The 22744-nt window shown below is 45.3% G+C and overlaps 1 protein-coding gene across 2 annotated transcripts; it reads left to right on the top strand.

Annotated features, from left to right (window-relative positions):
- Positions 1-591: 591 nt before the first annotated feature.
- kif2c (kinesin family member 2C) lies at positions 592-13071 on the top strand. 2 transcript variants are annotated; one of them, XM_064341688.1, is made up of 22 exons: positions 593-798; positions 1817-1911; positions 2221-2313; positions 2447-2495; positions 2661-2699; positions 3668-3775; positions 4192-4317; positions 4425-4525; positions 4986-5081; positions 5242-5296; positions 5425-5587; positions 5824-5914; positions 6007-6070; positions 6162-6253; positions 7770-7912; positions 8426-8630; positions 9576-9686; positions 10172-10239; positions 10522-10642; positions 11694-11777; positions 12297-12390; positions 12860-13071. In XM_064341688.1, the coding sequence occupies exons 1-22, from the start codon at positions 723-725 to the stop codon at positions 12931-12933; spliced, it is 2148 nt and encodes a 715-aa protein (XP_064197758.1). In that variant the 5' UTR covers positions 593-722; the 3' UTR covers positions 12934-13071. The 2 variants fall into 2 exon arrangements, with proteins under 2 accessions (XP_064197759.1, XP_064197758.1); XM_064341689.1 differs by lacking the exon at positions 2661-2699 and having other exon boundaries at positions 592-798.
- Positions 13072-22744: the final 9673 nt, after the last annotated feature.

Here is a 22744-nt window from a genome sequence, read left to right as displayed (position 1 = left end):
AGGAAAGAAAATTTACCCAAACATCTAACCCTTGCCAAGCCCTTTGGTGCAATACAGAAAATTCACAGAATGTTATACTGCCACCATGTGGGACAATGCGAAACTACCTCATTGACACCTCATACAACCTGAGCAGGGTGTAAACATGTAGTTCAGCCTTTCCCCAGAGAAATAATAATAATAATAATAATATAGTCTATGGAAATATTAACTCATGCAAAATACTGGGAATAGTTTGTCTTCTCATCTATGTTCTGTCTCATATTAGATATAGATATGATAAATTACCGCGGTGCGATAGAACAAACTATTAAAACACATCTGCCTATTTAGAAGTAAATCTGCAGCTGTTGAAATATACGACCAATTTGTCGTGAAATCATCCTGACTACCTTAGAAAAATTTAAAAGAATATTGCATATAAATTTTTCATGTGTTGTGTTTGATCGTTCTCTTTTTAATTAGATGAATTTACGGACAATATTGCTAATTAGGTTGTGTCAAAAGGTTTGCAATCACAGACGGCATGGAAATAGCCTATGCACTTCACCTCCCAGGTTCCCCTGTGGTAAATATAGACCTTCCCGACTCCCCTAGTAGTATTTCCGCTGACGTCTTTTAAAAGTTTGGCGGTTGCATTCGCTATTTGGTGTGTGTGGTATGAATGTTATATGAATATAGCATCAAAGTTTTAAAGTTATCTCGTTAAGCGCTCTTTTAGAATGGATTTGTCAGTTTTGGAACTCCTTTCAAATGGACAACCAATTGGACATTCAGTCAAGATCAGTCGCAGCGATGGTAAGGTTATAAGTAAGCATTTGATATACAGATAGCTAGTTAGCCAGCTAGCTGTCTAGTAAATTACCAGCTAGACTATATTGTTTGTGGATTCTTGCACGAAAGCAGAGCTACAGCAAGCTGGTTCATTAATTTATGTCACAGCCTGGTATTTCATATAATCGCTGCTTTCTTAATGGCAACCACCTTACTGGCACTGTCGTTCTTTCCCTATTACTAACTGCCTACATTTGCAGAACTTCATCAGTCTAACGACGTTACAGTAACGTTATAGCTACCTTCAGAGAGTTTGAAAACCAAGTACATTTATAGCTAGATTTATACCCAAATTACGTTACTAATCAATGAGATTAGACAGCATAACTATTATAGTCCTAAAGTCCTAAAATTTTGGATTGCATTTGTGGTTGTAACGAAAACAAACATACACCCAGTTTTGAACTTGGCAAGCTAGCTACCAAAGCCATTTGAAATGGTTCGGGAACTGTATCTAACGGTAGCGGGTTTGAGTAATTAACGTGACCTTTGAGCAAGGCACTTGGCTACCTAACCGGGATTACTTTGCTAAGTGAAATATCCAGCTGTATAACGAATCGTATCTAACTTGTATGAAAAGCAATGTGCTCGAGGAACTCTAAAATGTAGTGAACGTTAGCTAGACTAGTAACTGTTCGCTAATGTTTGCAAGGTAATCTCACCGGTGCTCTGCTTCATAAAAGCTAATAATGAGCTTCTTTGTGGAGATACCTTGCGGTAATGCTATGCCTTCACGTTACCTAAAAGTAGTTGTCACACCATTTAAAAACAACAACAAAAAAGTGTTCCTGACTATTTAGTTGTTATGACTGACTATTTCAATGTTGTTATCTAGTGGTAGGTAGTCAAATACCACTGAAGTATGTTGAACAGTTAGGTTAGCAGTCAGTCAGCCACTGCTTCTGAAAACACTGCTTTAGCAACAACACTTGGCAGCTTGTTTCTGTTTACAACGGTTCCCACTTGTCTTGTGTGACGTTAGGCCGGGTACATGCCGCAACTCTCAAGGCTATCCACCCGGAGAAATACGCTGTGTCTGTGGAATGGCAAGAAAACAATGAAACTAAAGGAAAAGAGGTAAGAGAACTGCATACAAGACCTATGTATTTTATATTTGCATTTTTACTGCGACAGTTGGTGTTCATGCACATAAATACAATATTCATACATGCAATTAGAAATGAACACCCCAAGTGAGACCTGGCATAGATATTGTTTCAGGCTTATTCCCAAATGAACTTTTAACAAAAATGTAGAATTAAGTACATTCTTTCCATGTACATCCTAAATTAGTATTTTTCTGTGGCTGTTTGCACATTATACTACCAGAAATTGCTTACTGGTTTCGTAAATCACACTGACATGACCACCTACTACCTTCCACAGGTTGGAATCAATGAGCTGTGTAACCTCAACAGAGAATTTGTTGAGTACCTGAAGTCATCCAGTAAGCCTGAGCCAGTGCCAACCCGGCCAAATGTTGGTGAACATTACAACTTTATATAATACTGCATGCTTATTTTGACCTTTATGAATATTACATTTGAAACTGCACGGTATTGGTATGGTGCAGGTAGAGGCCTGTTGGGTATTAATTTGTATTTCTTTCTAGAAATCTGAAATCAGGCTTCGTTCATCGAGAATTCCTGCTCCGCCTGAAAGTAAGTGTCTTTAACATGGTCTTTTTAGCCTGCTCAGATTATTTATAGAGCAGCACTACATTTTAATTTTCCATTTGGCAAATAAAAGTATTGCCTCACCATTTACTTACATTTTTTTTTCAATCTCGTAAATGGTTCGTAATGTATTTTTTCCCCTTTTCAAAGCGACCACTGGAGCTCATCCTACTGAGGTGTCAGATTCGGGTACGATGCACGTGCTGTGAAGTAAAAATGCATCTCGCTGATTAGCACCTGTCTTAAATCCCACAATCTTGCCTGATGTAGGGGGTGAAGACCGGGTCTTCTCTCTTCCGCATCTGTAACCACTGGCTTCCCGTACCCTCGCTGTACTAGCATAAATTTAGCTTCCCAGCAAAAAATCATCCACTCTGCTTCCTCCCGGTTTCTGTTTCCTCATCTCCCAACCCCCCCCCCCCCCTTTATTTTAATGCTCGTTTGGTGATGTCACAGATTTGCGTTGCTACCATCTTGCACGGGTGCTGGCACAGTGCTACGGCACTAAACCCAATGTAACTGTGATTTTTATCCCAAATTATCTGGCTCGCATGCAAAATTCTTGGAGATTGCAAGAATGTTTCGCGTTGGCCGTGTGGCTAATGGGCGACTCCAAACCCCCCGAGGGCAGTCAGCTCCACGGTGTTCGTTTCGTACTTGGCCCTTTCAGTTTGGCGCCTATTGATCTGGTGCCCAACCTCGTTCCTGGAGATCTTGGGGTCCCGCAGGTCGGTTGTTCCCAAACCTCTCCTCAGTTACCCCCAGCTGGGTCCAGCTATTTGATGTGTTCCATCTCAGGCACACCTGATGGAACTGATCAAGGACTTAACTAGTTGTATTACTTTTGTCTGGCTGGGGGGGTCCACAATGAGAGATTTGGGAACCACTGCTGTGGGTTTTCACTCCAGCCCTAACAAAGCACAACTTATTCAAGAACAAGAGGCCTTGTTGAGCAGCTGATTGGTTGAATCGGGTGTGTCAATTCCGGGTTGAAATGAGAACCCAAGGGGCGGGTAGATCTCCTGGAACAGGATTGGGCAGCCTTGTTGTCGAGGGCGGGCCTCTCTGGTCTTCCAGGCGGGTTGCGAGTTGAGCGTGACCCAGGTTTGCCTGTTCCCGCCGCGAGCCGCCGATGCTGACGTGTCAGTCGTCCTCAGTCTACAGGAAGTCGTTTGCGCGGAGGACAATCGCTCAGCTGCTGCCCCCCTCCCCTGACGATGACGCCCTCGTACCTGAGAAGCCCGCGTCTCTGCTGGACGGGCCAGGTCAGTGGCGTTTCCGTAGAGACCGATTCCTACGGTCTCGGTCTGGAATGACCAGACAAAAACCTCAGAGCACTTCTGAGGTTATGGACCAGTAGTGGTTCGACCCGCACATCAGCTACAACCTCATGGTGCTTCTGGGTTATGGGACTGCAGAATGGGGTCATCTGTGCCATTCATATAACACCTGTCACAGTGTCTGAGTGCATGCGTACATGCTGCATGTACATACATGTACAGCATGCATGCTGTAATATTAAGGGGAATCAATACATTCATTTTGATTAAAAAAAAAAGAGACTAATGAATAAAATCACCCCAGAATCAGAGTCTTTTCGTAGTTGCCAGGATTGCTGGTGCGTGCTTAGCTGCCTGTAGAAAGAGCCCCCGGGGGGTTGCTGCTCATTTTCCCTCCCCAGGCTCGCGTAACCTGCGGAAGATGAAGAAAGGCCTCGCCACGCCGTCCTCCTTCCTGCCGCGGGTCAACGAAGTCGTCATGGAGACCGAGGTACCCGCGGCCAGGGGCGGGCCCTCCGTCAGCTCTGGTACGTCGTCGTCGGTTACGCCGCGGGGGAATTTGGCGAGCGAGGTCGGATTGGGGGGGGGTCGCGAGGGGGACATGCCTCCGCTGAAGCCGTTTCTGTTTTTCCAGCCCGGCGGAAGGCGGGCGTGGCCCCGGAAGCCGAAAAGACTCAGAACAAGAGGCGGGCGTCCCTGGCGAAGAACACGGAACTGCAGCCCAAGCGAGGAAACGTCAGTGAGCTGTCCACGCTTTTTGGGGGGGGGGGGCGGGGTGCAGGGGTGATGAAATTATTCCACTCGTGTTACATGTACCTCCATTCCAGCACTCATTGTAATTTGTATTATTATCCTAGTGTTGTAGCTTGTACTTGCCCCTAATTTGACCTAGTTCTGACCTAGGTCAGAACAATGTTCACTGCGTGAACTGGACTGTGTTCTTGGCTATGAATAACTGTACGAAATGAGTATTGTACCTTGTGTTTTGTAGTTGTTCCAATGACCTAGATATGCACTTTTGTACGTCGCTTTGGATAAAAGTGTCTGCTAAATAAATTTAATGTAATGGTGTCCCATTTTTAGAAAGTTTAACCCCCCCCCCCCGCGCATGGTTAGGCATTAATTTGTCTCGTGCATTTTCTTTCTTTAACTGAGTGATTTATCTCAATGCCCACCGTGTGCACGTTGCTTTTAGGCGGGCGACATGAACCGCCCTCACTGGCAGTTCTACAAGATGATCGAGGAGTACAGGGAGTCCCTGGAGGTGGTGCCCATCTCTCTGTCAGATCCTGTAAGTGCCCACGCGGAACCTCTGGAGGCCGAAGGCTCCGGTCTACCGCACTGATAATTCCATCCGTCCTCTCGCTGTTCACCTGTAACGCTCCCTCTGTACTCGAGACTGACGAACGTGTAAAAAATTAAGCGTTGACACGGCAACCTTTTCCCCGCAGTCTGAGGATCACAGAATCTGTGTGTGCGTCCGCAAGCGCCCACTCAACAAGAAAGGTACGGAGCCAAGGTTAAACTTTTAAGAAGTTGACGTGTCCTTTGACTGCATTTGTACTTGATGGCTTTTGAATGCTACCAAGGCGAGCTGTGTGGGGTTTCATAAGCGTACTGTATGTTCTTCTCAGAGGTGGCCCGGAAAGAGATTGACGTGGTAACTGTTCCGGGGAAAGGGGTTCTGCTTCTGCACGAGCCGAAGCAAAAAGTGGATCTCACCAAGTACCTGGAGAACCAGCTCTTCAAATTCGACTACTCCTTTGATGAAACGACAACCAATGACATCGTTTACAGGTGACTTTTCCTTCACAATTATTGGCTGCTACCTTCTCATTGGTCAGAACAAAAATCGGCATACTTTACCCTCTGATGTTCAGCTGAGTATTGTTAGTGATCTTTAGCTGTAGTACTGTATGCCACTTTTACCATAACATTTATTTTGTCTGAGGAAGCACTCTGAACTCGCTTCATTTAGCACATACACAATGCGCCGCGTGCTACTTTTGTTTGTTTCTTCACCTTACCGCTAGGCTCACCGCCAAGCCGCTGGTCCAGACCATTTTTGAAGGAGGGGTGGCGACGTGTTTCGCTTACGGCCAAACCGGAAGCGGGAAGACCCACGTGAGTCCCAAACAGCTGCACGCGGCGGCCATTTTCCTGTAAACTTTCAAAAAGCTTCCATTTCACCCTTTTCTGCTCTCTTTACCTTGCAGACGATGGGAGGGGATTTTTCTGGGAAAAACCAAAACAGCTCAAAGGGAATCTACGCTCTGGCAGGCAAGTGTGCTTTGCTGTTCTCTGCTCAAACACAGACACACACACCAGCCTTTCACTCACCTGTCTCCTGTCCTTCCCACTCTCCTAACAGCTCAGGATGTGTTCACTCTCCTGGAGCAGAGGAGGTACGCCAGCATGGGCCTGGAGGCCCACGTCACATTTTTCGAAATCTACAATGGCAAGGTGAGGCAGAATGTTCCGGCACTTAAACTGAATTAGATAAGTCATTAATTTATGAGAATGGGAGGGGTGGGATATTCTCCCAATTATAAAATGCTGAATACAAAAAGACTGGCAATTGAGGTAAAAGCAGGGAGAGGAAAACATATTAAATAAATAAAAAAAATAAAGATAATGAAAATAAATTCATTATGATTATTCATGACAATAATATAGTTTAATAATAGTTTTAATAATAACAGTATGTAACTAGTTGTAATAGTGCAATCATCACACAACCAAGTCAAGGGTTACTTATCTGAATAAGACCTGTTAAGTCACGGCTTAATAACACTACTAAACTATTGAGAATCCCCGCCTATAGTGCAGCTAGTTGACTAGTTATTTTCACTCGTCTTCGGTTTCTTGGATTGTTCCCCTTGCGTTGCCAGAACAGTTTCTGGATTTAATTGATGGTCCAGACAATCTTTGTTACCCGTCTAGTGTACATCACACACTTTTTCTACCTCTTGAGGGAGATATTTACATTCTTACATTTACATTTATTTTTTTAAGATCTGTCCTTCACTCTGAGGTTATTTTCCTCATACTTACACACAGGATCTCAAGTTTTGCTCACTGGAAACATAAAACTGAAAGTAAGCTTCTGGCACCTTCTATTATGGGTGTAATTATCACTGAGCACACTGTGCACTTAAACTTAATACCGTAAGACAAAGGTCGACTGGTATAAATATTTAGTTATATGCTGTATAAACGACTGCCTTATAAAATAACTTTGACCGATAATGTAAGTTTGTGTTCAGCTCTGGGAGTGCAGCCATACCTGGCGTCTGTGGGTCGCTTCCCTCCTTTCAGCCATTATTTGGAAATAACAAAAATAAATACATATGGAAACCAAAAGGAGACCACACACGCTACATTGTAACATTCTTCTTTCCGCATCGAAACGGTGCTCGTTATTAGAATTTACCTAAACACGACCGCCTTTTTTGGATGAAAGTGTACTTGTTTGCAGTTTCTTTCCATTGTGTAAATTTTTCGCTTAGAATTTTATTTTGTTTTTTTAATAAAGTGTCTATCATTTAAAATGTTCTGTCAGAAAATGTAATCTATTCTAGAAGATCTACTGTTGCACATATAACTACACATTTAAAATAATTATTTGTGGGGGGGAAAAAGTGGTTTGCTGTTTTCATCATACAAGTAAAAGCCTTTAATGTTGCAACTACGCCATTCAAATGTATCGTCCTGCATTATTCTGTTTTCATGCGTACTGCATATGCAAGCGAGGAGAGATAACTGGCGCTGGTGGCAGCTAGCATTAGCGCATGAGAGTAAATGACAAAAGACCATTCAGATTCAGCCCATCTAGGCTCACGACTAATGGGTGCCTGGGCCCACACCGGCCTTGCGAGCCGTGCCGCTAACTGCCAGACATGCTAAGTACTGGCCGGGCAGTGTGTGGCCTGTTCCCGTGTGAAGTTAACCCTTTTCCTTTTCTCTCTGCCCGCGGCAGGTGTTCGACCTGCTGAATAAGAAGGCCAAGCTCCGCGTTCTGGAGGACGGGAAGCAGCAGGTCCAGGTGGTCGGCCTGCAGGAGGTGAACGTTTCGTCTCCCGGCGACGTCATCAGGCTGATTGACATGGGGAGCGCGTGCAGGTACGCCGATACGCGCCGCCGGCTACGACCAGTTCCAACCCGTTTAAAAAACCTACTCTTTGAAGTCAGTGTTCTGCAACTCCGTTGCTTTCAATTACCTGTAGTGATTGTTACACCAGCATTAGAATGTTCATTGTTCATTAAGGGTTAAGGTACATTTTTCTATAGAGAAGGCTGGCAATATTTGGAATACTACCTAGTAATATACAATTTTTATGAACCCTATTTTATGACCTGTTATTTTTTCTGAACTATGAATAACACTACAGTTTTGATGAAAGCCTTACTTTGGTCACATTTGAACATTATAGCTATAAGCTGCCATTGTACCTTCACTCTCTAGCGGTACATCTTCATAAAGGCAAAATGGTGAAATGTGTTTTCACAACGTCTCGAGATTCTCGCGTAGCAAAATCACTTTGAAGAGAGTGGCTGCAGTAACCGACCAGGAAATGGCGCGGTGATTTTGGTGAAATCCGGCCGCGTGACGCTCACCGAGTTCTCTTCCGGCAGGACGTCCGGTCAGACGTTCGCCAACTCCAACTCGTCGCGCTCGCACGCGGTGCTGCAGATCGTCCTGCGGCAGAAGAACCGGCTGCACGGCAAGTTCTCGCTGGTGGACCTCGCCGGGAACGAGCGCGGCACCGACGTCAGCAGCAACGACCGGCAGACCCTGGTGGAGACGGCCGAGATCAACCGCAGCCTCCTGGCGCTGAAGGTAGCCGCTGGTATCCGTCGTGGCAGCAGGCGCTATAGCGGTCTCTGGCCCTGGCGCTGAAGGTAGCCGCTCGTCGCCATGGCAGCGTGCGCTATAGCGGACTCAGGCCCTGGCGCTGAAGGTAGCCGCTCGTCGCCGTGGCAGCATGCGCTATAGCGGTCTCAGGCCCTGGCACTGAAGGTAGCCGCTGGTAGCCGCCGTGGCAGCGTGTGCTATAGCGGTCTCAGGCCCTGGCGCTGAAGGTAGCCGCTCGTCGCCGTGGCAGCATGCGCTATAGCGGTCTCAGGCCCTGGCACTGAAGGTAGCCGCTGGTAGCCGCCGTGGCAGCGTGTGCTATAGCGGTCTCAGGCCCTGGCGCTGAAGGTAGCTGCTGGTCGCCGTGGCAGCGTGCTCTATAGTGGTCTCAGGCCCTGGCGCTGAAGGTAGCCGCTCGTCGCCATGGCAGCGTGCTCTATAGCGGTCTCAGGCCCTGGCGCTGAAGGTAGCCGCTGGTAGCCGCCGTGGCAGCGTGCGCTAAAGCTGTCCCAGGCCCTGGTACATTGGGCGGGAACCTGCACAGGAGTGCGGCTGCGCTCGGAACGGGCCGGCGGCCTTTTGTCCCGGTTCAGAATCTTAAAATCTCGAGCATCCCAGTTCGGGCTCGACCCACGGGCCATAACGAGGGTGGGAACTACTCTGCTAACACAAAACGTTCCCGCAGTGTTACTGCGGTGTTTTGTCAGCGTTGTATCATTGCAACTACCTGGCAACAGCATTGTGAGAACGTTTGGTGTTAGCTGGGTACTCTGGATATCAGCAGGGTCGGGGTCAGTTTCGATTTTAGGGAAGCGTATCGAAATCCGGTTGGTGATTTGAAAGGGCGATGGGTGATGTGCGAATGGCGCTATGGGACGCGTCGCGGGCGCTCGCTCCCGTTTGACAGAATTCCCGGTTTTTCCCGGTCAGGAATGCATCCGCTCCCTGGGGAAGAACAGCGATCACATCCCCTTCAGGATGAGCAAGCTGACCCAGGTGCTGAGGGACTCCTTCATCGGGGAGAACTCTCGGACCTGCATGGTGAGTCTGCTGCCAGGGGACACGACCCGTTCTGTGAATGAACGAGCCGCTAGCCTGTGCACTGGAGGTGAAGTTACCCCTCCGCTTCAGCAACCCTTTGCTCAAAGCACATGCGGATTAACCTGTAGTCATGTATCCAAATTTAATTTGCACACACATTAGACTAGTACTTTTAAATGTATTACATGCATTTTATAATATTCTAATATGAATAGAAATAATGCATTTTTAATAATAATAGAAATAATACAGCTATACATGTATAGTTTAAATGTCTGCTGTAGGGTATGCAGTAACTGGCCTGTGGGGGGCGCTGTAAAGGTGACACTGTTCATGTCTTTAGCAGGACTGGGTGTTTGCCTGTACTTCAAGGTGGCCATTTTAGTGTTGCTCAGAAGCGGTGTTAAAATCAGTTGTACGCAGTGGAATAAGAAAAGCTCTAACCCTGAGATTCTCCAGTGTTGACCCACCGTTGGCTTTTCCAGATTGCCATGATCTCCCCTGGGATGGCCTCCTGTGATTACACTCTGAACACACTCCGATACGCCGACAGGCAAGAGCCCACCGTTTTTATCTTTTTATTTCATTTATTTTTTAATAACTAATTGGAGTTTTTTTTTTTTTTTTTCGCTATAAAGATATTTGATAATTTATTTCAGTGTGCCATCAGGTCTGTTATTTTAAAAAAAATTTGTTGTTTTTGCAGTGTATTTAATTTTTTTCAGTGTAAATAGCTCACATTAAGACTGTTTGCATATGAGTCATGTGCGGTGGAATTGTTATGCCTGACCCAGCGTTTAAGCTGCTGTGTGCAGACTAACGCTGTATTTCACAGAGTCAAGGAGCTCAACACGGCCACGACCGGAAACGATTCTGATTCCGATAAGAAGTCTGAAATGGAGGTGGATGACGATGACGACGACGACGACGATGATGATGAAAGCCTGACGAAAAACGTGAGCGGAAGGCGTCTGCGCGTTTCCGCGCTCGCAGCCGTCCTGCGGTTGTGTGAACCCTCCCTCTTTACCCCGGCTAAACCAGCTAATTATCTGCACACACAAGCACCAGGTCACTTGCAGATTATAGAATAAAACATTTAATATATGGACACACACAGTTTTCATTCACTAGCCTGTCAATTAAATACAGGTAAAATGGTAATTTGCATAAATTGGGACTAATTACGTGCGGGTGTTATAGTGAAGTCTTGGAACGGGTGCAGTCCTCCTTGCCCACCCCTGCTGTTATTGGTGTCCTTTGGAGGTTGCAGTGAATAATTAGACTATCATATCTGAGAGCCAGGTGCACACGCTGAACTACTGCACACTGGTAAAATCATACTGTATAAAACTGGTAAAATGCAACGTACTCTGAATTAAGCACACCCATACGGGGAACAATCCTGTTGGAATTTTTAGTCTATTTCATTTATTTATTATATAAATAATGCCGGGGCTGCTCACCAGAGCCGACCGCTGGCCTGAACACTGCCTTTGTTCAGGGCCCACAACCATCCTAGGACCACACTATTCAAGTTTTTATTTATTTTCTGTTTTTATTTTATTTTTTGGAGCACTTTGGGGCCACAAAAAAATTTGTTTAAGGGCCTCTGAAACCCTAGGGCCAGCTCTACTGCACTACACACCGAGCTTGTCTCAGCCAGAGCTCCGTGCCTGACTCCAGCGATGAGCTCAGTTTCCACAGCCGAGCGGGAGAAATGCAGTGACATTCTCAGCTGTGGAACCTGGATCTCTCCTCTAGGGGGCGCTGTTGCTGTGAGCAGAGATGGAAGAAAGCTAACTGCTAACAAGTCTGTATAATCCATGTAAATTTCACAAGGTATTTCTGGACAGATGTCAGTGTCGGTATTTATAAAAATTTAAAAAAGGGTGAGGGTGCCGGGCAGCTGTGTTCATATTATGGGATGCGTTCCTCGACCTAGAATCCATGGTCACTTAATGGGCAGGTGACTGGCCACAATGCTAACGGCCTGTCTCCCGTTTCCAGCACACCCTGGTGCCGATGACCAGCGTGTACGAGGCGGTGTCCCAGGTGACGCAGATGGAGGACAGAGTATGCGAGGTTTTGCACGTGCGTACCTGCATACAGCCCCGCCTCTCATCTTTACTCCACTAAAACAACTCCACGCCAGCCGCACTTTTCTTAACTCTACACTTTATCTGCCCATGAGGTTCTCTGTAGTTATTGCATGCATATGGTTCATTTGTTTTGATGAATTAATTATGACTTCTGTATTTGACTATTAAGGATTCTTTTAAATGGTTAGCCACTCTATAGTGCATACTGCTTTGTAGTCTTTTAACCGTTGATCAGTTGTAGTCTCTGAGGGCCTTATTTACTAAGATTTATAAAAACCTTTTAGCACACGCAAAAATAATAACCAGTGATTGGTACAAAACAAATACCATGAGCAGTCATTGGTCGTATTATAGGTTTTGCGTGTGCCAAAATGTCTTGCGCATGCTAAAGGTCTCAGTAAATGAGGCCCTGCGTGTACATGTTTGTGGTTCGTTGCAGTCTGTACCTGCAGGCGTGTAATCCGTCCTTTTTGACGGCGTGGACTCTCTCGCTTTGCTTTCGCCTTCGCAGAGGGGCAGAGAAATCGCGAACGCTATCGAGGAGCCGACGCACAGCATGAACGCCGTCCTGGCGGAGCTCGCGGATCATGTGATGACACTACAGGGTATGTTTCATTTCAGGGGGGGGTGGGGGGAGGTGAATAGGACACGGTATGGTTGTAGATTACGCAAACGATCCCTGCTAAATTGAAAAGCAATAAAGCAAAGTGTTACACCCTCTATAAAAAGCTCTCTAGGTTCAAAGGCTAATTCTTCAGTTTTAGTTGTGCAATAAAAAAGACCATTGGTTAGGTTTCATTGGCGGTGATCATGTAGTTAAATTTGATTAATCTTGCAGTACTAACACTGCAAGCTGCATTTGGCATTCGGGTTATGGCAGCTTGTGCGATGATTGTCACATAGTGAGTAAAATCTATTCATATATTCTCCAAAAAAAAAGATAACGAATCACTGAACTGCATGTTTGCATACATGGTGCCATGCCAGTGTCAGTTAATAGCTTTGCTTTTCACTGGTTGATGGCATGATATTAAATATAACGCTGGTGTGACCCTGCTTTCCCAATGCCTGCAGATTGCTTCCAGGCTTTGCAAGCGGCAGTGAAGACTGAGGAGCTGGCAAGGATGCCCAAGAAGGCGCATCTCTGAAAGAAATTTTAAAATGCTCTTAACCGTTTCAGCTCTGTAAGAAACTGAAACATTTTCATGGAAGCAGCAGTGCAGTGGCGGTGCCCTTTTAATGTTTGTACACGTTTAATAAAGTTTGCTTTTTCGCGGAGTTGATTACGGCCTTTGTCCCTTGTAAAAGTTATTTTTAAAAATAGAGTTTGAGTGGTCTTTGGAGTTGGTCATTCTAAATACGATGGCCAAAGCTTTTTTCCCCCTCCAGCGTTCCTTTCCAATTAACTTGCAGTTTAACCCAAATTAAATGGGAACCTGACTATGCAGACTTACATACACCCTCATAGTGCTGCATTCTAACATCATGACATCAGTGAGGGACAGCTGGAGGATAGGGGGCAGTAAGCCCCTCTGCCCGGCCTTCTGTGCGGTCTCTCATCCCAAATTCTCTCTCTGCCCCTCCCTCTATACCCCCAAACCTCTCTCATACACAAGCTGAAGCTGGGCATACTCTTTCGCCTCGAGAAAAAAGAGCTGACATATGACAAATCAAAGCCCTAATAAACAGCTAGCACAGAACAATTTTCCCCAAAGGATAAAAATAAACAGATTCTGCCGTCAACTGGGTGGCCCCACATCTCTGTGTGAGGCCTCGCAACACAACTGTTTCCTATGAGAGCCGCTCTGGCCCCCGTCACGGTGGGTGGTATACCCTTCACCCCACCCACCCACCCACCCAACCGCCAGTCTGCCGATTCTCACGAGCTTGCGCGCCGCGGAACACTTCGTCTCCGTCGCCTTTCCTTTCCCTTCCCTCGCGCGTGTTTACTTTCTTTTGAAATCGCGCGAGTCAATAATTGTTAACAAGGAAACTCGGGCGCGGGAATAAACTGGGCTTTGTCCGCCCGTAACACGTTGCTCCGCTTTTATTGCGTGGAGTTATGCGCATTGTTCTCAATTTGTCATCTGTCGGCATGCGAGGACCGCAGTGGCTGTAATCCCGCTGACTGCTGAGGTAGAAATCTGCTGCCAGATAATTCACTGAATCAATGCCAGGCTATCGTAAAGCGAAGCTATTGTAGTAAGGAACGATACTATGCTCAACAACCCTATTAACCATTTACATAAAAACCTCGCCGAGCTGAGCAGTTGCATTAAAACAGTGTTAAAACAATCTTAGCTAGGAACATAAAGTCAAAAGCATGCCGTAGTATCGAATCTACCAAAAGCAGAAAACAGACTAGCGACCCCCAACCGAACGAACTAATAGGCTGTTTTATGTATCTAACCAGTTTCCTCATACTGGATTTGAATGCATAGGCTTTCTTTGGCATCTGTTACATTTCGCATTAGGATTCATATGAATTTTACAGGACAGAGCATTCACTTGAAATTCCTTTTGTCTAAGTGGTTCTTCAGTGGGAAAATGAACAATATGAGGGTGGGAAGTTAACTAGTGTGAATGAAATTAATGCAATCTGCTTAAAAATGACATACTGATTCAATTTCTAGAATATATAAATGGTGTTTTGACAAACAAACCAAATTAATCATTTTTTATGAGTATACAATTGTTGCCGTGCATATTTTTTCTTCTTTTTTTTGAGACTGAAGGGAACCAAATAACCAAATATGTTCCATAAATGTCAACTTAAATTAATTCCCTCCATTGAACATGGTAGCTACAAAGGAATGCAATTTTTTTCTTTTTTGTTCTTGCATGTGTACAGAGTTCCCAGATTCCAAACAGTGCTTTAAAGGCTAGCCTACAAACCACTTGCAAGCTAACAGCGCTAATCTGATAATCCTTGCCTGAACCGCCGTCTCTTAAGGTTGGCATTTTTCACCAGAGCTCTTCTATCAGACGCTGAATCCCGTGAGAAATGCGGTGCGGTCCATTTCGTGCCTATCTCATCTGGCCTTCATCTGAGATCACTGACACCGACGCAAAAGTGTGAAGTCATTGCTTGGCCGCGAGAAAGTATACCAGGGCGTCCCCCATCTTGTCCACCACAAACGCCTGCGCCCACACTGGTCCTCGGCGCACACAAGATTGCACTGCTGGGGCCCTAGTAATCAGTTTTTTGTATTTTTTTATTGGCAGGTTGAAATGGTTAACAGGATGTACGCGAAGGAAAACTGCAATTCCGGCGAATGCATTTATTTTACTTGCCGCTAAGAGACGTGTTACACATGTGTAGGATGTTTAAGACCATAAATCCATAAAACTTAAGTCAGCTTGTGTCTGGATTATGTAAACTCTCTCCCACATCCACACAGGAAGATACCGTAAGGCTCGCAGGCTTTCAGACTTGGCCAACTAGACGGCATACTCCCACCACAATGCAATGCACTATAAAGCGTTGACTGAGGAGGACCCTGCCCAGCTCACACACAAATGTCCTCACCAACGTTAACCGCCGTGTAGTGGCGATGTCATAAGATTGACAAACATTCCAGTAACATTGTGAGAACATTTTGCGTTTGCTGGGTGGGTCCTGGCTCGGGCCTCAGTTGCTGTCTATGTGATGCTACCGTTGCTGTTTTAGCAGATCTTAACTGTCAGAGGTGCTCACATCTCTGTCAGGTTTTTAAAAAGATCCCCTGGCAGCACTGAGGATGATATCTGTAAGTGCGCTAAACGAGACTGACGACAAGCCCAAGTTTCTTCCTCTTTCCAACACTTTAATTATCTCGCCGGATTCAAAGGGAACAGACGTAGGAGCAGGCTCTGGTTTTCTCGATCTGGAAATGCGTTTCATGCGAGAGGGCTTGTATCTGTTGGCCGCGAGACTGTTTGACTCTGCTCCCTGGATTCCAGCTGTCCGCATGAATATTTTCTCAGCGCAAAGAAAATTGGCAGCGGCCGCTGCTCTGTTCCCATCACCTCCACAGACTAAATAAACAGACAAACCACCCAGCGAGCCGACGGGGGGGGAGAGCGCGAGACCCCGTGTTTTTCTTTTCCGTGCTTCTCTCCCTCTCTGCACCCCCACCACCGCCGCCCCCACCCCGCCGCTCAACTGAACACCGCGAGCGCAGTAACTGAACTTGCGCTCGTATCTGTCGACACCTAGACCCACGGCGTTGTGGGCCTACGCCAGCCTCGAGAAGTGCCCTGCAGTCCAACAGATCCAAAATTGACCCTGATGATGGGGGTGTGGGGGCTCGCTTCTGTTTGAATGTGCGCACAGGCCAAATCAATCACAGGAGCGTATGTGTACAATTAAATGTTTGAAAGGGGAAGGTAATCACGTGAACATGTTTGAAATGTCCTCGCTAAATGCATATTGCAGCTATTTTGGTTTGTTCAAAAGCCCGCGGGGGTGTAGGTTTTTGCAAACAAGACAATCTGTTTCCTGCTTGTTTTGTCCCTGTGTATTAGGAAGACATGCATCAGCAACGTTTTCTGTTGTGAAAACACATTTGTATTGACTGTGTAATGTTTCGCGCATATTGGTCGGGAAAGACATGCAAGCATGGCCAATAAGCACATTTCCTGCACAACTGTGCCTCAATTCCCCACCCCTGTTGCGCTGCCTCTGGCAATTGCTATGTTTTTTTTTTTCCTTCCCCAAGTTGCTAGTCATTATGCATTATAGCCACCAGGGGGCAGTCAAAGCGCACAACCAAAGAGCCATACTGTAAGTACAATGACTTTTTCACTATAACATACTTCACTCCTACATAACGTCAGCCCCGTTATGTTGTGCATGTTGAACGACCTCTGACCCGAATACGTGTTGTGCCATGGATAAAAGAGTTTGAATGAATATTTCCGCAGATAGAAACAGAGACTTGAACAATGCCGTTTTGAATTAAGTGATACATTTGACATTTACTAGGTACCGGCAGCATGCAGCTTTAAGTTATGCACAAGTGAAATCTTTATTTTGTATGCTTACTGTCAGATAATTCTTTTTTTGTACTGAAAATTTTAAACAAATGTCTATTGTACTCCCTCAAACAGAGCCCATGTGATCGTTCACAAAACAGCTTCACCTGCTTCTGTACTGGTGCATAATGCATGTCAGGCTCTTCAGGAAGGAGAAAATCGCTCATCTGCAATTAACGGCACTATCGTGGTCTGAGGAGTCCTCGTGGGCCTCTGAACATAATTACCCTGTCCTCATTCATATTTCTGAGCGTGTGTTCGTATTCGAAACTGAACTAGCTCCATGGTAGCGCTCTGCTGTAGATCTGTCCCCCTCTCCCCAGGGTCTGGGGTTTCCCAGTCGAGCGGGTCCTGTTTGATGAGGTCCTGAAGCAATGCGCGTTCTCAGTGTGTCAAGCCAGGAGGCAAGTCAACACAGGTGCAACCGCATCTATAAATGAAGGGGTAGGTAATGTATGTAAACAATCACAGATGCGTGAACAGGTATGCGGGCCGGAGTCTTGGAAATTCTTACTTATGCCTCGTAGGTTTTCTTTTCTTTTTCAATCACAAAATTCTGAAAAACTGAAACGATTTTGTGTGAATTACACAGAGAAAATGCTGCCTCGGATGGAAGTAAGTTAGACGGAGAGACGTACTAATTGGGCGATCTCGGTTGAAAATGGCGTGCCGGTACATCATACTCAAACAATAAAAAAAATAGTTTCCTGGATGATGATGATGATTATAGAGTACAGATAATCTCCCATCATCTGTTCAGCAGCTGCCACTGGTGATGAGGAATCGCTCAGCCTTAATCCCACCCTGTGTCTTTCTATTTCTCTCTCTCACCCTTCCGTATATATATTTATCATATATCATACATGTACATATGCGCACGGTATATACACACACACACTGTGTATATATATAAAAATCCACGTTATGCACACAAACACATGTTCTGCCGTTCGTTTTCACGCTCGGAGAGCAGACAGAAATGTGTCCTGCCACCAAACCGAAGCCGAATTCCTTCCCCCCCCCGTTTAATACGAAATACATCTGCACCTTTCTGAGCGGGGCCTTCAGCCAAGCGGCCCCCACGTGTTTAATGCAGCGTGGGATCCGGGGGGGGCCCGGCCCCGGCCCCAGGCCCCGAGTCCAGCCCCGGGACAGTAAACGCGTTGGCGGGGGAAGGCGGGGAGCGCTGGCCACTCAGTGGCGGTGATGGATCGAGGCGATGACAGTGATTTTGTTTGGGATTTCTTGCCCCCCCCCCCCCGCCAGTCTCCCCCGCGGTCTCCACGGGAAGCACACCCTAGCGCCGTGTTGTAATTGTTAACATCTCCGCTGTCTGTGCGAGGGCAGGATTCCCACAACACTCGCAGTTCCGAGCAATTACTGTCTCCAGCCCAAAGTCATTTTTGGTCTCAAGTTATAAATGAAAAGGAGAGAGAGAGAGAGGGGGGGGGGGGGGGAAGGAAAGAAACGAGAAGGAGCCAGAACGGTCAAAGTCTATGTTTTTGTTTTCGTTTGCTTTAGGGGGTGCTCTGGAAAATTCCGTACTACGGAATGACTCTATCTCACTGAGCGGCTCTGAGAGTTGAAGCGAGCCTATGTGTCTCCATCCTCGCTGATGAACAAATTCAACATGTGGTTCGTCGGTGGTGGGGTCTCTTCCAGGATTCCTCTTGCTTTTTGCCTGCATGGCACCACCTGGTGGCCACATACTGTCACTGCAAATAAACAGAACCTGACTGCAAACAGACCTCATCACAAGGGAAAATTTGTACGTTTGCTTTTTTGGGGCCAGCCTTGGAGTCTATTTACCTTACGGAGAAGAATAGACACGTGAATTCTGAGATCCAGTAAACACAAACATTTGTTGCAGAGGAAAGTAAGCAATCTTAATTTTCTTATTCATGGTGTTTTCCTTTTGCCTGTAGTTCATCAGTGGAGGTGTATAGTCCTTTCTTACTCAAGTTTAATAAGTGCAGGTGGGTGCTGCAATTTGGAGGGCGATGCAGAGAGTTTCCAGACCTACACTGTTACTACACTGCACTAATAATAATAATAATGACAATGATAATAATAAACGTCGCATTTACATAATTCCTCATTGAGATAAAAGGCTCTGTATCAATATGATGTAATATTATTAGTAGTAGTATTATTATTATCATCATCATCATCACAGTAACTATTGTGCTGAGGCCGGAAAATGTGTTCATGCAGGCACGGATGATTGAGGTTTTCCAAAATGCCGTTAATACTCATTTAGGGGTCTGTTCCTTTCTATTTCTGGACGGAGCAATCACGCACGTGCATATGTGTTGGAGCTTGGTGTGCCAGGCGACATGTTGCACTGGCCACATCAGATGAGTGCTGCCAGCCTGCGATAGGCTACGCCCGCGTTCGCCTTTTTTGCCGGTTGCGTGCGTTTAATTACAGCGCGCGTGCTTTCTTTGCTTCAGAATGCAATGCAGTGCGCATCACCTCGTGATTATACTTCCCCCTTAATTTCAGAACGGCGTCTGTTTTTTGAGCAATGAGGTGTGGTGCGCAGCTCGCACAGAACACGATCTCCGTTGCCAAAAAGAGGCCCCGTAGAGACACAATGCGCCCCCAATGCGGCTGGCATTGAAACTGTTATTGTTTGAAACCAAACAGCTCACTTCTAAACACTGGGTTTGCATTACGAGCTCATGCTTTGGCCCTTCTGTAAACATCGCGGGCCAGAATGAACCAATTAAAACGGCATTAAGCTAGTTCCTGTTTATTTAAAACATGTTTACACTAAGCCTGGCCTGCCTGAAAATTCATATTGTTCCCCTTGCTCAAAGTGGGCCTGCAAATTGCGAACACATTTGTTAGTTTGAAGGATATTTTATAAATATTGATTTCCACTCCCTTCGTTGGAGTGAAGTCAGTACTGATTGGAGTTTCTGTCTGATGTATGGTGCAGCCTATGCAAGGGCACAAAGATACAACCTTATACTTGTCACGTGCGGTATATCGTGGGCTTGCCTTGTGGATGACCAAATAAACCTTTGGATAGCCTACGCGGAAATGTTTCTCCCCAAACGTAAAGTTGATTATTCAAAACGAGAGCACGATTTTCGACCACCTGGTAAGGCATTTCAAATATATATTTCATACGAACATGTAATGACAGCAGGCTCAGGAGCCGTAATACCAAAACACGTGCTGTTTTATCTCTCCTCATAAAAATGCTAAGAACAATTTTTGTTACAGATGCAATGAATAACTGGCCTCGTGGTCTCAATTCACATGACGAAATCCTTATCCCAACAGAGGTAATTGCAGTCATTTAGGATTGTAGAATTTATGAAGAAACTGAATTTGCGCGTGGGAGCACTTGTAACTGCCAATAGAGGGTAACCTAACAGTGCTATAAAAGTATACTGATAAGGTATGGTCTGAAAGATTACTTTAGGGTGGGTTGTTTTTTTTTTTTCAACTGACTGAGTGCAACAGCAGTTAGAAACCTTAGGATGTCCATACACCACTGCCTGCATCTTGCTATATTAGTATTGATTACCGTAATTGGTTGAATAAACCCACTGATTAAATGGATAGATTTTGGTCCATGACATTCTATTTTCATGATAAAGAAAATGCTTTAAAAAAAAAAAAAAATCAGTATGTAGAGAAATAGTACCAGCAGAAAATATTACTAATATGCCATTATTGAAATTAGCTTAGCATGTCTGGCAATACCAGTGTGGAAGGGTTTACTGTTTCACACAGTAGCTTGCTACCCTATCTGTTTAGCCAATGTCAACAGACATTGAAAACGGATTAGCTAGCCAGCTAACTGTTTTTCTGACTGTAGAACGCAGGCACTGCACTAATTCGCTCTGGATAAGTTAGCGTCTGCTCGCTAACTGAATTCATTGTAATGCAATTTGCTGAAGTCTCAAGGCAGTTCAGCAAGTGCTCTCACATGCAAATTAAGTTTCTTCATAAATTATACCATCTGTCAGTAGCTACTTTTAGCTTGCCAGCTCTCGCTATTGTAATGTGAGTGGTCCAGACAGACAGCACTTTCAGTGTATTCATGGTAAATGCATAGCTTTTGAATTCACGCCTGCCACCAACAGCATATTGGGATGGCAGCAGGTATTCCATCCGCCAAGTTACAGCTTGGCGGGGCATGGCCCATACCTGTATAGCACCAAGAATGTTGGCCCTTTTCTACAGAAATAACCACGATGACCAGTGACTCTCAGCCCTGCAGAACGTTAACTTCTGTACATTCTGACCTCATGAGCACACATAATTCAGATTTCATCATCAGACATGCTTTAGTACCGCAATCGGTAATTCTCCCCATTGGACACTGAGCTACATATTCTGCCAATTAGCAACATCTGATCAAAGTAGCCAATTGCAGGATACTCGGACAGACAGACAAAATGGGCACAGAACCTGCCTGTCCTCAACGGCAGTCCTGAAAGTTCTTTCAAATAACGAGCAAACAACGACATTAAAGAACAACTTTTTTTTTTATTGCAAAGGCAAGTTCCATTGTTTGAATCCATCTGGGTAAAACACAGCCACACCTTAGACAGTTTTGCTTTTGGCATTTTTACGTTTGCGTTTAATCTGCATTGCAATTCAATCTGGTAGGTACTGGTCATATGGAAACCATAGTGCTGTCGGGTTTCAGTACCCAACCCTATTCATGACTGCATGGCTACATGACTATAAGGTAGGCCCTAAAACCCCAGGCTGCTGTTGCCAGGGGCTTGTGGGGCTGCAGCTGGGTACTATGTGGAGTCCTTTTGCAACAACGGTACACTCAGCGATCAAAAAATCAAGCATATAAGCAAGATAAATGATGGTCAGTTTGACCGTTTATGGCCATTTAAGTAGGTGTTCAAAATATATTTTTAAGAAAAAACATGAAGGGGGAGCCATATGGATTTCCTGTTGGCAGATTTATTTATTTTCTTAAAGTGTCAACGCTAAAATTGATTGCAGTGGAATTTCTTGTGTTAACTACTTTTTAACTAGGCTACTGTAGCTAACTTGCAGATGATCTAGGCCTATAGATCATCTACTGACATACAATTAGTAGGTCTAAAGTGTATACAATAACCCGTTGAAAATATTAGCCATAATTTATTTACAAATACGACAAAAATACGGTTCATGCATTAATATGCATTATTATTATTATTATCAGTTACTCATAACAAACATCGTACAAAAAGAAATGGTATCTTGACAAAAAATGTTTTCAACGCACAAAAATTCAAGTCACAACAAACATTCCTAGCACACGCAAATTAAACAAGCTCTTTTCCAAAGCAATGCTCCCCAATCCCCAATGTTGCCTTAATTATTTCATGTAAGTTGGCTCTGTGTTTTTTCATCCTACCCTCTGAAGAGAATGTGGTCATTCAAACTTTGTGTGTCACACGAAAGTGTCAAATGTCAAAGCCACACATTGTTTCACTTCGATGTGCTAATCTAAAAGTTAGGCAAAAAAAATATTCTAAATTATCTAAACGCTTCTACCACTCTTGGGCAACCATACACAGACATCACACACGCACACACACACATACACACACCACACACACACACACACGCTCACACACACATTCACACACACCACACATGCATGCGCACACACATACACACACACCACCCATGTGCACACACCACACATGCACACGCGCGCGTGCGCATACACACACGCACACACACACACCACACATGTGCGCGCACACACAGATACACACACCAGACATGCGGCACACATACACGCACACACACTAATCAGCCCTATTGAATTTTCACAACAATGGCTGCTCATCCCTTGACCACCCAGGATGACAGCGGCGAGGATCATGTGTTGGCTCCTTTGTCCTCTTCCCACTTCTTTCCCCCCTGAGCCCTGCCGTGAAAAGAGCTGGTTTGTCCTGATTTTTA

The sequence above is a fragment of the Anguilla rostrata genome, chromosome 6 (genome assembly GCF_018555375.3).
Source record: "Anguilla rostrata isolate EN2019 chromosome 6, ASM1855537v3, whole genome shotgun sequence".
Taxonomy (NCBI): domain Eukaryota; kingdom Metazoa; phylum Chordata; class Actinopteri; order Anguilliformes; family Anguillidae; genus Anguilla; species Anguilla rostrata.
This window is presented reverse-complemented; position numbering and strand designations above follow the sequence as displayed.

Excerpts from the sequence above, each read along its gene's own strand:
- kif2c (XM_064341688.1), top strand. The coding sequence starts at position 723 with ATGGATTTGTCAGTTTTGGAACTCCTTTCAAATGGACAACCAATTGGA. Across the intron at positions 5,915-6,006 it reads CCGGAAGCGGGAAGACCCAC|ACGATGGGAGGGGATTTTTC; the intron begins GTGAGTCCCAAA and ends TTTACCTTGCAG. Across the intron at positions 8,631-9,575 it reads GCAGCCTCCTGGCGCTGAAG|GAATGCATCCGCTCCCTGGG; the intron begins GTAGCCGCTGGT and ends TTTCCCGGTCAG.